At 35.9% G+C, this 16396-nt stretch overlaps 2 protein-coding genes across 2 annotated transcripts; both read left to right on the top strand.

Moving 5' to 3' along the window:
- Positions 1-966: 966 nt before the first annotated feature.
- On the top strand, positions 967-13604 carry LOC110670787 (B3 domain-containing protein Os07g0563300). The gene is made up of 14 exons (XM_021832965.2): positions 967-1357; positions 6164-6245; positions 6377-6475; positions 7406-7727; positions 7886-8225; positions 8442-8538; positions 9284-9458; positions 9746-9825; positions 10050-10097; positions 10193-10453; positions 11092-11141; positions 11657-11770; positions 12145-12215; positions 12457-13604. The coding sequence occupies exons 1-14, from the start codon at positions 1224-1226 to the stop codon at positions 13227-13229; spliced, it is 2646 nt and encodes an 881-aa protein (XP_021688657.1). The 5' UTR covers positions 967-1223; the 3' UTR covers positions 13230-13604.
- A 228-nt stretch (positions 13605-13832) lies between these two features.
- LOC110670848 (syntaxin-124-like) lies at positions 13833-16000 on the top strand. The gene has a single exon (XM_021833125.2). The coding sequence runs from the start codon at positions 14975-14977 to the stop codon at positions 15881-15883; it is 909 nt and encodes a 302-aa protein (XP_021688817.1). The 5' UTR covers positions 13833-14974; the 3' UTR covers positions 15884-16000.
- Positions 16001-16396: the final 396 nt, after the last annotated feature.

The raw sequence follows: 16396 nt of genomic DNA, 5'->3' as shown, positions 1-16396 counted from the left end.
TATTAAATAATTAATAAAAATAAGATATTATTTAATTTTTATATATTAAAATTAAAAAAATATGTAAATTAATATCATTTATATGTTAAAATTATTAATAATTATGTGACACGCGCAATTCCCTAATAATAAAAAAGAATGGATTGAAGTTCACCTAGCATCATGGATAAAGTTCCTGTTTAGCAATTTTTTTACTGTATATTTTACTTTAAATTACTCTATAAATAATTAATTATTATTATATAAAATTCATCATAATTTTAATGAAAATGATAATTAATAATTAATTAGATATATATTTGAATATGAATAAAAATTAGATAAAAATACTCTTATCATAGTCATACATAAGTCAATCTTAAATTACTTAAATCATCAAAACTTTATTTTCTGTTAAATATATTTTTAATTCGCAATACTAAAAATAAGAAAATTTAAGATATGATATTTTTATTTAAAAATTTGTAAATAATTAAATTAATAAAAATATTTAAAATTCTGAGATCAAGAGTTTTATTTAATGCAAGTGAATTAAATAAAATTTTTATTTATTTTTTTCATAAAAATGAAATCGACATTTATCATATGCTGAATGCAATATATATATATATATATATATATATATATATATATATATATATATATATATATATATATATATATATATATATATATATATATTATGGGAAAGCTATTAAGCATATAATATTATTATTAATATATAAAATATTTATATTTTTTATTAATAAATTATTAATGGAATACGCAAACGCATAAATATAACTTAGCTTTCTCTCAGGTATTTTTGGAATCTCTTATCCATATTGACCAACAACGACAAGAAAAAGTGATAAAAACGACAATGCCAACAATGAGGAAACGACTTGACGTGTTTTGAAAGTCTTAAAACATATTTTCATTCACAAGTGCACCTGCACGCTCAACCAATAAATATACAGACACATTTATTTTCTCTCGCACTCTCACATTCTTACTTTCCTATTCTCTCTTCAAAACCCCTCTCGTCGCTCGCTCTTAGGTGCTCTCCCTAACCCCCATGATTGCGCAGATCAGGCCTTAACCTTCTTTTCTGCTTTCCTTCGTTCGCTTTCTTTCTCAATATAGGTCGGAGCAACGATTTTGAATCTTATTCTTTTGGGGGGTCATGCGTTAGGCTTTAGGCCCCTATCTCTTTCTTTTTGTGCTTGAAAAGTGGAGTTTCGATGTCTACTGCTCCTTCCTCTTCGTCTTCTTCCACGTCGAAGAAATGCTTCAATTCGGATTGTACGGACTTCAAATCCAGGAAAGGCTGGCGGTTGCGTTCCGGAGACTCTGCGGAGCTTTGTGATCGATGCGCGTGAGTTGTTGACTTCTCCACTGAATTTTTTTTTTTGGTGGGTTGGGTTGGGCTGAGGGTGAATTTAAGATTATACTACTTGTTAGGGATGTATGGCTTTTGTTTTTTCGTTTGGTTATTTTCTATTTTTAGCAAGCTGTTATGGTTCTGGAGCTGGAAATTGGGGTTCGTGGGAGGTTATTTCGGGAAAATTGCCTTTTGGCTCCAGCTCTTCGTGGAAACTACTAATGAGTACGAGTTAGTTGAAATGGATGAGTGCTTGCCTTCTCATATCTCTCACTGGAGTGCTATATGAAATAGCAATGGAAAAAGAACGGATTTTTTCTGTAAAATTTTTTAGTTAGACAATGACAATTAAAAAAATGTTTACCTTTAGGATTTTTTTCCCTTACTTTATGGTAGCCTTTGCATAATTATTTCAAATTTGGAATGTTAACTGTTAGGTGTATGTATTAATATTTGTAGCTATGTATTTGTACCTAGAATGATATTTGGTAACTGCAATTTTTCCTTTCTGATCATTTATTTTGATGAACATATAGCTTACTTCTTGCCCTTATCTTGAAGATTAATTACTGCAGCTTCAATTAATACTTGTGCTCTAAATGGCTGTTGATGTGCTTCTGTTATTGAGACTAATTTGCCCTGAATTGAAATTAAGTGATGGCTTAAGGTAAAAAGCCGCTTAGCCGGTCTCAAACCCGGATAAAGGAGCAGGGCTGCGGTAGTTGACAACCGGCGTAAAGATATGAATTCAAATGATATAAATATTGGAGCGTCTTCTACTTACAACGCGCTATATCAGAGCCCGGGTGTAGTGAGAAATATGCAAGTGTGCAGGGTATTTACTAAAAGCGACACGCTATGCCGACGCTTGGGTGTTGTTAAATGAGCAAGGGTTCCCACATCTTGGACGGGTGTGGGTAAAGAAGTTAGTCTATAGGGCAGATAGTAGAATAGTTAGTGGAATAGAACACTAGATAGGCATAGAGAATAATAGAAGCTATCATAGAAGGAGATCAATTAGGAAGGAACGTGATAGGAGGAGAATTATGATTATTATTTGGAATGTTGGATCACTTACAAGAAAATTAATGTAGCTTGTGGATACCTTGAAAATGAGAAGGGAGAATATTGCTTGCATTCAGGAGACTAAATGGGTAGTAGAGAAAATTAAGGAAGTGGGTTATTCAAGGTACAAACTGTGGTTTACCGGAAATGAGAGAAATAAGAACGGTATGGGCATAACCATAGACAGGACATTGAAAGATGCTGTAATAGCTATGAAAAGAGTAGAAGATAAAATTACACTAGTAAAGCTAGTTCTAGAAGGAGAAACAATAAATGTAGTTAGTGTTTATGCCCTACAAATAGGATTAGATAGTGAGAATAAACAAAAGTTTTGGGAAGATATGGATGATCAAATGCAAAGCATACGGAATGAAGAGAATGTTTTCATCGGTGGAGATTTGAATGGACATGTAGGAAGTAATAGGTAAGGCTATGAGAATGTTCATGGAGGTTTTGGATTTGGCAACCGAAATGAGGAGGGAAAAAACATTCTGGATTTTGCTATGACATACGACCTAATACTAGCAAATGCCTACTTTATAAAAAGAGAGTCACATTTAGTGACTTTCAAAAGTGGGTAACATAGAAGTCAAATTGACTTCCTCTTAACCAGGAAGACAAATAGAGCTCTATGCAAGGATTGTAAGGTCATTCCGGGAGAGGCTTTAACAAGTCAACATTGGTTAGTGGTCTTGGATGTCAAGTTTAGGAACAATTCAAGTGAGATTAGAAGAAATAGTGTAGCTCGAACAAAGTGGTGGGATATCAAAGGAGTAAAGCGAGTGAAGTTCAAAAATGAGTTTCTCGAGTCCGAAGCATGGAAGCTAGATATTGATGCCAATGATATGTGGATAAAGATGGCATCAAAGATTAGAAAAGTAGCTAGAAAAGTACTTGGAGTGTCTAGAGGACATGGACCACCCTCAAAAGAGAGATGGTGGTGAAATGAGGAAGTACAAAAGGCAGTGAAGAGAAAGAGAGAATAGTATAAGAAATTACCTAAGTGTGATAATAATGAGGCATATGAATAGTACAAGATAGTAAAGAAAGAAGCAAAAAGGGCAGTTAGTCAAGTAAGAGCGTAGGCCTTTGAAAAGTTATATGAGAAACTTGAAACTAAAGAAGGGGAGAAAGATATTTATAGATTAGCAAGAAGGAGAGAAAAGAAATGTCAAGATCTCAATCAAGTTAGGTGCATTAAAGATAAATAAGGAAAAGTATTGGTGAAAGATGAAGACATTAAAGAAAGATGGAGAAATTATTTTGATGATCTCTTTAATAATAGTCAAAATGGTAATAGCGTGAATATAGACTACAGAGCAATAGAAAAGAATGTGAATTATAATAGAGAGATTAAATCTTTAGAAGTAAAGGAAACACTTAAGAGAATGAAAGTGGGTGAAGCCTGTGGACCCGATGGAATACCAATTGAAGTGTGGAAGTGTTTGGGAGATATGGGAGTGGCGTGGTTAACTAAATTGTTTAATAAGATTCTAAATTCAAAGAAAATGCCTGATGAATGGAGGAGTATTTTAGTACCTATTTTTAAAAATAAGGGAGACATACAGAGTTGCTCAAACTATAGGGGAATTAAACTCATGAGCCATACCATGAAGTTGTGGGAGAGAGTTGTGGAACATCGACTACGTCAAGATACTTCTATATCTCCCAATCAATTTGGCTTTATGCCTGGTCGTTCAACTATGGAAGCGATCTTTCTCATTAGAAGCTTGATGGAGAAATATAGAGATGCGAGAAAAGATTTACACATGGTTTTTATTGATTTGGAGAATGCTTATGATAGTGTTCCAAGAGATGTCTTATAGAAAGTGTTAGAACAAAATGGGGTATCTATTAGGTACATATAAGTGTTGAAAGACGTGTATGAAGGAGCAACTACTATTGTGCGCACAGTGTGAGGGGACACAAGAGATTTTTCTATCTCAGTTGGATTACACCAAGGTTTAGCGTTCAGCTGTAAGCCCTTATCTTTTTACATTAGTTTTTGATGAATTAACGAAACATATGCAAGAGAGTATCCCTTGGTGCATGATGTTTGCGCATGATATAGTTCTGATAGATGAGACATAAGAAGGAGTTAATAGAAAGTTAGAGTTTTGGAGAAGTACTCTAGAGTCAAAGGGTTTTAAGTTAAGTAGAATGAAGACAGAATACATGCATTGCAAGTTCAGTGAATGCCGAACTGGTGATAGTGAAGGAGTGAGTTTGGATGAAGTTAGTTTGGATGGAGTGATACTGTCCCAAAGTAATCACTTTAAATATTTCGGCTCAGTCCTTCAAATAGATGGGGGGATGTGAGGAGGATGTTAGTCATAGATTAAAGTCGGATGGTTGAAATGGAGACGTGCCACGGGAGTTTTATGTGATCGCAAGATTCCTAATAAGTTGAAAGGAAAATTTTTACCGTACAGCCATACGACCGATCATGTTATATGGTAGTGAGTATTGGGCACTGAAGGAGTCGTATGTGTCTAAGATAAGAGTTGCGGAGATGAGAATGTTAAAGTGGATAAGTGGCTATACTAGACTAGATAAAGTCCGTAATGAGAGTATTAGAGAAAAGGTAGGAGTGATACCAATTGAGGATAAGTTGAGAGAAGAGAGATTGAGGTGGTTTGGTCATGTGAAGCGTAGACATACGGATGCTCCAGTTAGACAAGTAGAGCACATTAGGGTAGAGTATAGAAAGAAAAGAAGGGGTAGACCTAAATTGACTTGGAGGAGAGCAGTACAATATGACCTACAAGCATTACACATTTTCGAGGATTTAACCTAAAATCGTTTAGAGTGGAGAAAGAGAATCCATGTAGCCGACTCAACTAACCCTTTGGCATAGTTGAGTTGAGTTAAGTTGATGGCTCGAGGTAAACTAGCTTTCAGTTGTAGTTGGAGGAAACCTCTTGAATGCCAAGCGCAATAAGTTTTGCAATTTTCTTGACTTTTTTGCTTTAACTGGAGGGGCTGAGATGGGTACCAATGCCACTAGTAATCATGCCAGCCAGGCATCTGCTGCAATAATGAGAGCTGCAGATGAACTTCTACCCTTTTTAAATGTCTATATGAATTTTATTCATCTACTAAGTTAGCCAGGCATCTGCTACAATGAGTGCTGCAGATGAACTTCTACCCATTTTATTTAGCCAGGCATCTGCTACAATGAGTGCTGCAGATGAACTTCTACCCATTTTAAATATCTATATGAATTTTGTTCATCTACTAACTTACACAAGAATAGAAATGTAGCCCTGCATGAAACTGTCTTTGGTATTATGTTAATTCCCAAACTTTGAATGGTTTGGGTTTCTGAATAGCAATTTTTGTTGCTATCCAGCTGTCACCGAATTGTGGAACTATTTGGCTTTAGCTTAATGCTAATGAATGGGTTTGGCTTGGGACAGGCCTATAATCTGTTGACATAGCTTGTAGTTTTATTGGTGAAACCTCTCTAGATTCTAGAAGGTTTAAAGCAAAGCTAGGTTGAGATGATATGATGGTGGTCGTTTTTTCTGTGATAATGGATCTCTCTCTCTCTCTCTAAAAATTATTGTCAAAGCAATGAATTTCTTAGGTAATTTGGATTCAAAAGATGTGCTCGGCGCATCTTACCTTCTATTATTTTGTTTATTCAGTTTTTCCAATATTCTTTTATTATGAGATTTTGATATCTCTATCTTTCTTTCAGTTAACAATTAATTCTGGCTATTTGTGATTTAGTTCCGCTTATGAAGAGGGGAGATTCTGTGAGACTTTCCACCTGAGTGCCACTGGCTGGAGATGTTGTGATTCTTGTGGGAAGGTGAGCAAACAATTTTTCTTGTTGATTTGTATGTTTTCTATGCTAAGTTAAATATCAAATATGTAGTTGAAGTCTGCCAAATTTATTCTGTCTTGGCTGTAAATCATCTCATGGTTAATTTCTAACTGCAGCGGGTTCATTGTGGATGTATTGTTTCAATTCAAGCATTTACACTATTGGATGCTGGAGGGATTGAGTGCATGGCGTGTGCAAGGAAAAATGTTGTTTTGGTAACTTGTCGTTCTAATCTTTTCCATGAAAACCATGACTACTCCGTCTTCTTCATGATTATTAGTGATTTTCTCTGACTGTATGGTTAATTTTTATTCCATTGGTTTGGTAATCTGTTTCCGTTTGTTCTTGTTGATATATTTATACAGTGCTTATTGGAAGATTGTGGTATTTATTGTTCTGTCTGCATGAATATTGATTTAATGCTCTGTTGACTATCATGGTTATTGAAGTGAGTAATGACATAGAAATATGATTCCTTGCATAAAAATGTTAAAGGAGAGAGATGATTTTGATGTTGTATCTGTTAATTAATTATTACTTAGATGACAAAGAAATTGATACTGGAATTTCTCTATCCTTACCATGGACCATAGTTAATGAATTCTGATTACTGGGCCTTTATTGAAAAGGCTACTTTTTATTACATATTTGAGGTTGATCTTTGGCCTTTCTATTATGTGATTTTTGTTACACATCAATTTACATTTTCGTCATACAAAGAGAACTTTTTTTTCCTGATGCATCCGGGTGGATCATGTTATTTTTATTATGTTCTTCTTGCTTTAATATCAATCCTCATGCCTTCTTATTGTTATCATTTTGCACCTCTTTGGTCACTAAGTTGTTTGTCCTTATTTTTAACTTTGAATCTTCTTAGTTATTTTATTGTTTTTCCTACTAATTTTTTTGTTGCTTTCTGAAGTCATCCATAGAATCGTGTGCATTTTTTTTTCTTTTCCTTTTCCCGTGTTGCGGCATAATAAACATTATGTTATTTTTGGGGTATATTTGCACCTTTAAAATTCTTCATTATTACATAATTCTTTCTTTCTTAGTGAAGTTTATTCATTAATTGTGCTTCACATTAATTATGCATCTTAAGTGGTTTAATAGATTAACTCTGTGTTCCATACTCTGCACCTCAGACATCAAATAGCGCATGGCCAGCTTCTTTATTTTATAATACTCCTTTACCTGAGAGGTTTAAAGACCTTTCTGTCAAAAGTTGGAGTCAATTAGCTGGATCGGGTCCCGTACCATGGCGAGCAGCACCCAGTTTGTTCAATTCCTCAATTCCTCATTCTGAATTGCATCCAAGGAATCTATATGAAATTGAAAGGCTTAATCCCGGTGAAAGATCTTCTGTCCCTTCTCTAGAAAAAGGAAGAATAGAGGATTTTTCTGACAGATTAATAAATGGGAGCCTGAAACTTGGCACAAGAGATATGCTTGAAAATGGAAATGCAGGTAAGATCCTTTACCTGCAATTTTTATGTTACTTCAAGGAAAGAAGTGTGTGATCATTTGGCATTTCTTTGTTTATGTGCTAAAGAAAAAGATGTGTTACAAAACAACAGATATGGTGGCTTACTAGCTGCTAAACCTGATGTGAACATTTGCTGCAGGTTTCAGCAATGAGGAGAAGCCCAATTCGTGCTTAGGCACATCACAGCAGCCTGTTTTAAAGGAGGATCCATCTACTCCACAACTTGGGATTGCTATACCTTTTGCAGCTCTGAATGAATCAAATGGTCAAATTGGGGGCTCTGGAACTCCTTTACGGCAGCCTGCTCCACCTTTGCTTGCAAAGCAATTTCATGGTAATTTGCATAATGGAGTTGACTCATCACCTGATACTCAGATTCGCAATGGAAGGCCTCGAGCTGATGCCCGTGGAAGAAGCCAGTTACTTCCTCGGTACTGGCCGAGGTTTACTGATGAAGAGCTACAGCAGATCTCTGGAAAGTATCCTTGATTTGCTAATTTATAAATTTGAAGCAGTTTGTATTTATGAACTCTCATCCCTTACTCTTCAAAAAATATATAAATAAATAAAATAAAAAATCCAAGATGGGTGAGACTCAGGGATTGGGTAACTTCTATTATCTTTTTGTGATGCCAGGCTTTCCCCCTTCTTTTTCCTGTACATTTATGCAGTCTGAAACCTTAACCATATTAAAGTTCAAATTCTGTAATCACCCCTTTGTTTGAGAAAATGTTGAGTGCTAGTGATGCTGGGCGAATTGGGCGTTTGGTGCTGCCAAAAAAATGTGCAGAGGTTAGTCCTAATGCTTTCTAGCTTTTCACTTTATTTGGCTTTATGTTTTAAACCTTCTCATATTAGAGAATACTGATGAGATGCATATTGCAGCCAATAAGTTGCTGAATGATCTCTGTTTTGTATCCCATGAACTGAACAGAACAAATTGAATTTATTTTCAGTCTATACTAGCTCTTTTTTCCCCATTCCTACTCTATCAAGGCTAACATAGAGAATTCAGTTCAGTTGAGTTGATTTGTACTTTTGTTCTTTAAAGAAGTGATTTGAATTACCAATCCTTTTCATGCTACTCAAATGAATTAAGTTCAGTTCAAATGCTACTGATATATTTCTTTTTTGATATATTTCTTTTTTTTGTCTATGTACTTGAATATAAGTAGAAAGTAGAGTTAATGCTAACTTTAGATGATCATGCAAATGACCTTGAGTCATAGCAATACTGATTTTGTTAGCTTCCTGGTTGTTTCTTTTGAGAATATTCCATTAAGAAAGTTGAATAAAAACTGTATTATTAAAATATTTGCATTTACAGTTTGTGTTTGGTGTAAGTTCCATTTGACTCTTGTAAACCTCATAATTAGAAGATATTTATGCTGCCATGCCAATGGGATGGCTAAGAGACTGATTACATAATTTAATGAAGAATATTCTTAGTAAAATTTTCCTCTCTATCCTTGTGGCTTCGCTATAATTTTCTTTCTTGATAGTTCTTCAATACTAATATGCCCTCACTTTATGACAGGCCTATTTTCCGCCAATCTCACATCCTGAAGGGTTACCACTTAAGGTCCAGGATTCTAAAGGGAAAGAATGGGTATTTCAATTCCGCTTTTGGCCTAACAATAATAGCAGAATGTATGTTCTGGAAGGGGTAACTCCTTGCATACAGAATATGCGATTGCAAGCAGGAGATACAGGTAACTACCAAATTGAGTGGAGAGAACAAGTGAAGTTTCTGATTTTATTTTTGGGGATGATTGTACTGTGTTTTCCTTGTGTTGTTTTTCTTATTTTGAGGTCATTTGAATTTCTGATCTCTGTTTTTTCTCAACATGGCTTTTACATGTGGTAAATACTGTTGGCTGTTAGTTTTGGTGTTTTTCTTTTCCTTGTTTTCTTGTGATGTGTGAATATCATATGAATTATTGCTTTATGGTTCAGAGTTCTCTGGTATTGGGACTGAAATTTGATTCTGTTTGCCCAGTAACATTTAGTCGATTAGAGCCAGAAGGAAAATTGGTTATGGGATTCAGAAAGGCTTCAACTGCTCCGTCATCTGATCAGGTAACTGTTTGTTAACTTTTGTTAAATTTCCAAGTAATATTTTAGACTGAGTATCATTACGTGCAAGGGCAAGGACAGCTGGAAATCCCTGGACTTTTCTGTTGCAATCTTCCAGTTGCCAATCCGTGTGTGCATAGTTTGTGTTTTTTAGATTTAGTTTTGATATTACTTGCTTTCCTGTTGATTTTTGGTTCGGCATTAATACCACCAGTTTTTATTTACAGGACAATGATACAAGTAAGAATGGTAATGGTGTTTCTACAAATGGAGATGTTAGTATTACAAAGACTTTTATGGTGAAGTTGCATTAACCATTTATTGTTTGAAAGATAATTTGGAATAACTTGGTTTTCTATCAATCAAACAGTTTGAATTGGCTGATTCTAGTTCTTGGTCTAAAGTTGACAAGTCCGGTTACATAGCAAAAGAAGTTCTTGAAGGAAAATCTTCAATCAAAAAGAGGAAAAGCAGCACATTGGGTTCAAAGAGTAAGCGCTTGAGAATTGAAAATGAAGACATGATAGAACTGAAGCTAACATGGGAAGAAGCACAAGGACTGCTCCGTCCTCCTCCCGACCATGTTCCTAGTGTCGTTGTGATTGAGGGATTTGAGTTTGAGGAGTATGAGGTTTGATTAATTCCAGACTAGAAATAAATGTGTATTCTCTTTATTTAGTCACCTTCCAGCATGCTTGTGTTATAGCCAGCAGCAGTAGGTCTCTTGGATTTCATGTCTCTCTTGTGATTGACTGTCAGTTATTTATTTGTCTGTTCTTTTGCAGCTCCAATTACATGTATTGCACTTTGCTGATTTTGTATGATTAGACTGTAGTGAGCCTAATATGCAAACATAAATTTTCCATGATAGGATTAATTGGGTGAGATAAATTGAGGTGTACAGTAAAAGGCTGCAAAAAATTATCTTCTATTATACTGAGGATTTGCTAAATTGCTATTGTGATGGCTGTAATCTATCCTACTTTTTTCATATTGAATTTTAGGCTAATGATACTGACAAAGACAAAAGAGTAAAAGAATACAAGTGTCAAAGAAAGACAACTCCACTATTGGCTAAAAATTCTTAAGTCTTGCCTCGATCTGAATATGGTTTCTTGCATTTATTATCATCAATCCTTGTTTGGATTGAAGAAAACTTGCCGTTATCTGATCATTAATTGATTGTTCCTTAAAATGTTTGGGTGGAGAGCATATGCATATGCATCTTTGGCATGCTACAATTTTTGAGGTTTACGTGTGCTGTGGCAGGATGCACCAATACTTGGAAAGGCCACAATTTTTGCAACTGATAATTTGGGGTAAGTTACTCGAGCACTTCAGCATCATTCAGCGTGTTGATCTCATGCAAAATATTATATTTACGTTCTCTAGACATAGACAATTGAATCTTTCTTTTTTTTTTTTTAATGGTATTTTTTTCCATGGAAGAGAACTCTTACCTCTTAACTTGGTTATGACTCTAATCTTAATGGTATGGAGTGTTTTTGCTGGGAAACATATGAACTCTTGTCTTTTGTAGCTTACTGCTCTAACCTGATTGAGTTAAAAAATTATTGACAATTTTTTTCGTCTTCCAAATTTTGACATATCACATAACTTAGGAATAATGTTTTAGTATTATAATCCTTTTCCCTGTTGGTTGCTTTGTCTGTGGGTGTGCATGGCGTGTAGTATGTTGTATGCTGTCAATTATGAAATGAATACTGGTTTCTTTTGTTATTATTATTTTAAAATTTTTCCTAGCAGTAACATTTTCCTATATTCTGTCACTTTGAGTTGAGAAAAATGTTAATATGCCTGTCTTTTTTGTCAGCCAAAAAGTTCAATGGGTTCAATGTGAGGATTGTTTTAAATGGCGCAAACTGCCTGCCAATGCTCTTCTTCCCTTCAAATGGACATGTTCTGGTAACTCTTGGGATCCAGAAAGGTATAAAATGTTTCCATTTATTTTTTAAGATACAAGTTTCTCCCCATATATTCATTAATCTAAGCTTTGAGGGACTGTTGGAATAGCCTGGGAGCTCTCAAGTTAAGGTGATGCCTGGTGAAACACCAAATTATTTTTTTATCCCTCAGCAAGATTTAAAAATGCATTTGATGGACAAACGCTACATAGGTTCTTGCTTGTTACCTTGTAATATGTGTTCTTCTGTACTGTGGTAAAATAATGGAGTAAGCCAGTGTTCTATCTTCTTTTCTCTAAGATGGACAAACAACTGTGTAAAAGTTTGACATTATCTGAATACCCATGAATTGCAGCCTCTGAGTACTGTGTTAACATGTTTATATCTCTGTCACCAGATCATTGTGTTCAGCGGCTCAAGAATTGACAGCTGCACAGCTTGAAGATCTGCTACCATCTTCTAATTTAGGTATAAATTACTTGGAAAAAATTTGCAATTTTGTCTTCTTCTACATGTTGAAAATTCACCATCATTAACAGTACCATTTTCAGTGTGGTACTAAGTACCACAATCATTTTTTGCACTTCTGCTACTCTTGCTGTAAGTAATACATACTGATGATTTTAAAATTCTCATGTTCCTAATGGTGGTACTTGTGTTTCCTACCCCAACTGCTCAATTCACAATTGGAATCATGGTTGTGAACTAGGAGCTGCATCGAAGAAAATGAAGGCTGCTAAACAGGAAGCAGATAATGTTGAAGCATTGGAAGGGCTAGACACTCTTGCGAACTTGGCTATTTTAGGAGAGAATGAGGTACTTCCAACTTCATCCCAGGCAACCACAAAGCATCCCAGACATAGACCTGGTTGCTCATGCATTGTGTGCATTCAGCCCCCTAGTGGGAAAGGCCCCAAACACAAGCAGACGTGCACATGTAATGTGTGCCAAACAGTAAAGCGCCGTTTCAAAACCCTAATGATGAAGCGTGAGAAGAAGCAATCAGAGAAAGAAGCAGAAACTACAAGGAAAAAGCAGCAGCAAACCTTGCCTGAGAAGTTGCTGGATGATGACCCCTCGCCATCTACTAACACTGGGAGTAGCAGCCCAAACAAGAAAAAGGTGGTCAGTGAAGGTTCTGATGATGATCCCAACAGAATTAAGTCTTCCACTTCACCTTTTAAAGGCCAAATAGACCTGAATATCCAGCCAGAGCGAGAGGAAGAGTTGTCACCTGGTTCAGATTCTGGAAGCATGATGAAGATGATGCTTCAAGATGCCTCTGAGCAGTATATTAGGCAGCAGATGTTGAGCTCTGATGGTGACAATATTTCAGCAGGTAATCAAACATTGGCCGGACATGGAATGGGTGAAAAAATCAGCAATGGCATTTCTCTTGGCAGCAGTCATCAGGATTCTGTCAAGGATCATCCTTCAACTTTCGCTATGAAAGTGTCTGCATCCTCTCCAGCTGCTGGATAGATAATGCCTTTAACAAGGCAATGCTGCATTGACCATCTGTGGAGGACTCGGAAGCTGATTATGGGGATAGTTCTTTGTACATCTCCACATTGGCATGGTGCTTCTTTGTTCTGTACATAGAGTAGAGTCGGGAGTGGGTAACAACATGGTTGAGAAACCAATAATTTTGCTGATTCATATTCATAGCATGTGATCTCTACTGTAATATAAGCGGATGCTGACTAGTTAGTTTAGTTTAGGGAAGGGGATGACGATAAGTTAATCAAGTGGGTGGTAGGTTGAAGCTATGTAGTTCATTTTTAGGAGCTCACAACTACCCTAATTCAGGATCACGGAGAATGTAACTAAAGCTGTGCTAGTTTTTTTTTTTTTTTTTTTTTTTTTTTAATATTACTTGGTAAAATGAGAAATTGCTTTTCAGTAATTCTAGCTTATATATGCTTTGATTGCCCCCAAATAACTAGAATTGTGACAGCGTCTTCTGTTTTAATCATAAAAATCCTGCATCTATCAGCATGATTCTCATCCGTCATTCTTTTCCAAGATATAGGTAGGATATGGTCCATTCAGCCCCCTGTTCTTTGTGCGAGTGTGAAAAGATCTAACTGAACATAATGAAATATATATTAGTTGGATAGGTTGGGATAGTGAAATTTTGGGTAAATGACGTGGGAAAATTAGAAGGAAGAACATGCTGGCAATCTCGTGGGAGGGTGTATTTTAGGTTCTCTGAAAGATTCTTTAGAGCTGCATTGCTGATTATGTCCAGATTTTGAATTTTTATATGCATGATCAAGCTTCTTTTGGCTTAAAATGACTTTAGATGATCCGTCTGCGCGGTCAGAGAAATGAGACAAGTTATTATATATACATATATCCGTAGAATTACACACTAGGGCATGAGTGATAACTTTGAAAATTAGCTTAACAGATGAATCTGCAAGTGATGTGGGACACCACCATTGGACCTTCTTGGAGATCTGGTATTGATGGTTTAGCAGGAACAAGTTGAAATGAAAATGCATTACCTGTACATTAATCTAGATTTTTATGGGTATCAAAATTTTCCAAATTAAATCCCTTCTGATTTTTTTTTTTTGTTTGAAATATTATAAAAATATGTTTGGGTTAAGAACATAGTTTCCCTGAAGTTGAAAGGGAAATAAGAAGTTTTAGTTAAGCTGAGGCAACCTTGATTAATTAAACAATCAGCCACAAGATAATTCAAGATTAATCAAAGCTAAATAAGAGTGGATGGGTCGATAGGTTGGGAGTCTTGATCTTGGAATATGCTAGCAATCACTATTTGTGGCTGGGAGGAATGCAAAAGAAGACCAAGTCAGCCAAACTACCATTCTTGGATTATTCCAATGAAAAAGGGTAAACCACTTATTAAAAACTTCTCACAACCTTTTACCATGCTTCCAAACGACCTTTCAGGTAAGCTTGGCTGGTCCTCATCTTAGAATAACCTCAAGCCTCTAGTACCTTTATCCCCCACGCCAAAAATAAGCTTACTTACATTACATTCATTTTCTTGGTGACAATTTTGCTATTGTCACCTCCTCTCTTCCTCCTCATTAGGCCGAAAGTAATGAAGAGGAAGATGATGAATAAAATGTTAGCACAGGAATGAACTAGATAAAGATTATTCGTATAGTGGCATTAACATATTCCAGTAATTTCATCAAACATAAACAATTACATTTACAGAAGAAGAAGAGTGATATTTAAGTTCTGCCAAAATGAATGATTTATTCTCAAATTCGTTCAAGAAACACTCTGACCTCAAGCAGCAAGCCTATCTCGATGATATGGAGGCTGGGAGGGAGACTATGAGTCTCGATAAATTCTTTGATGATGTTGAGAGTGTAAAGGAAGACATGGAAAGTGTTGAGAAACTGCACAAGAGTTTACAAGATGCTAATGAAGAGAGCAAGATTGTGCATAATGCCAAGACCATGAAAAATCTCCGTTCTAGAATGGACTCAGATGTGGAACAAGTCCTGAAACGTGTCAAAATGATCAAGGGAAAGCTTGAAGCTTTAGAACGTTCCAATGCAACTGCAAGGAATGTTCCAGGGTGCGGTCCAGGATCCTCAGCAGATCGAACGAGGACCTCAGTGGTTAGCGGTTTAGGAAAGAAGCTCAAGGATCTTATGGACAACTTTCAGAATTTTAGGGCCCAAATGAATGCTGAATATAAGGAAACTGTGGAACGAAGGTATTTTACAATCACAGGAGAGAGGGCAAGCGAAGAAACAATTGAGAATTTGATATCAAGTGGAGAAAGTGAAAGTTTCCTGCAGAAAGCAATCCAAGATCAGGGTAGAGGCCAGATTCTTGACACAATATCAGAAATTCAAGAAAGACACGATGCAGTGAAGGAGATAGAGAAGAACTTGATCGAGCTCCACCAAGTATTCTTGGACATGGCTGCTCTTGTGGAAGCACAGGGTCACCAACTCAACGACATTGAGAGTCATGTGGCGCATGCCAGCTCGTTCGTGAGACGAGGAACCGGGCACCTTCAGGAGGCCAGGGAATATCAGAAAAGCTCTAGAAAGTGGACGTGCATTGCCATTTATGGCTTCATTGTCGTTCTCATTTTGCTCTTATTGCCTCTCTTACCAACAATTTTGACTCTCTTGTAGAAGATGAGAAGTGACAAATTTCTTTGTCAACTCTGAAAATATGCATCTAATTTTCACCTTATTCAAAATTTGTTAGATTGTAAAGCAACTTTGGAAATTTTATATTTCATTTCCTAAGATTATTTCTCGAACATGCATTCTGATCATGCAGAGAACAACTTGGAAAGGTAATTCAGGAAAAACAAATTTCTTCAGAATAAATAGACCATTGGAATCATGGATGTGAAGAATTCTGCTGCAAATCCCCATGAAACGCCATGGAAGGAAACTAGAGTGGAGTTCAATGTTTATTGACATTATCGAAATTGTAGGATAAACAGGAATTTTTTTTTTTTAATTCTATTTTGCTATAGATTATGCATATACCATAGACACGTCAATCTTGAAATCATAGTGTCATCTTGGATGGATTTTGTCCATATATAGAAACAAGGGATGTTATAAACGAATCCTTTGAATTTGGACCGAGTAAACAACCAGAATCATTGGAACCTTCTTTCGCATTCCACCACC

The sequence above is a fragment of the Hevea brasiliensis genome, chromosome 18 (genome assembly GCF_030052815.1).
Source record: "Hevea brasiliensis isolate MT/VB/25A 57/8 chromosome 18, ASM3005281v1, whole genome shotgun sequence".
In the NCBI taxonomy this organism is placed as follows: domain Eukaryota; kingdom Viridiplantae; phylum Streptophyta; class Magnoliopsida; order Malpighiales; family Euphorbiaceae; genus Hevea; species Hevea brasiliensis.
This window is presented reverse-complemented; position numbering and strand designations above follow the sequence as displayed.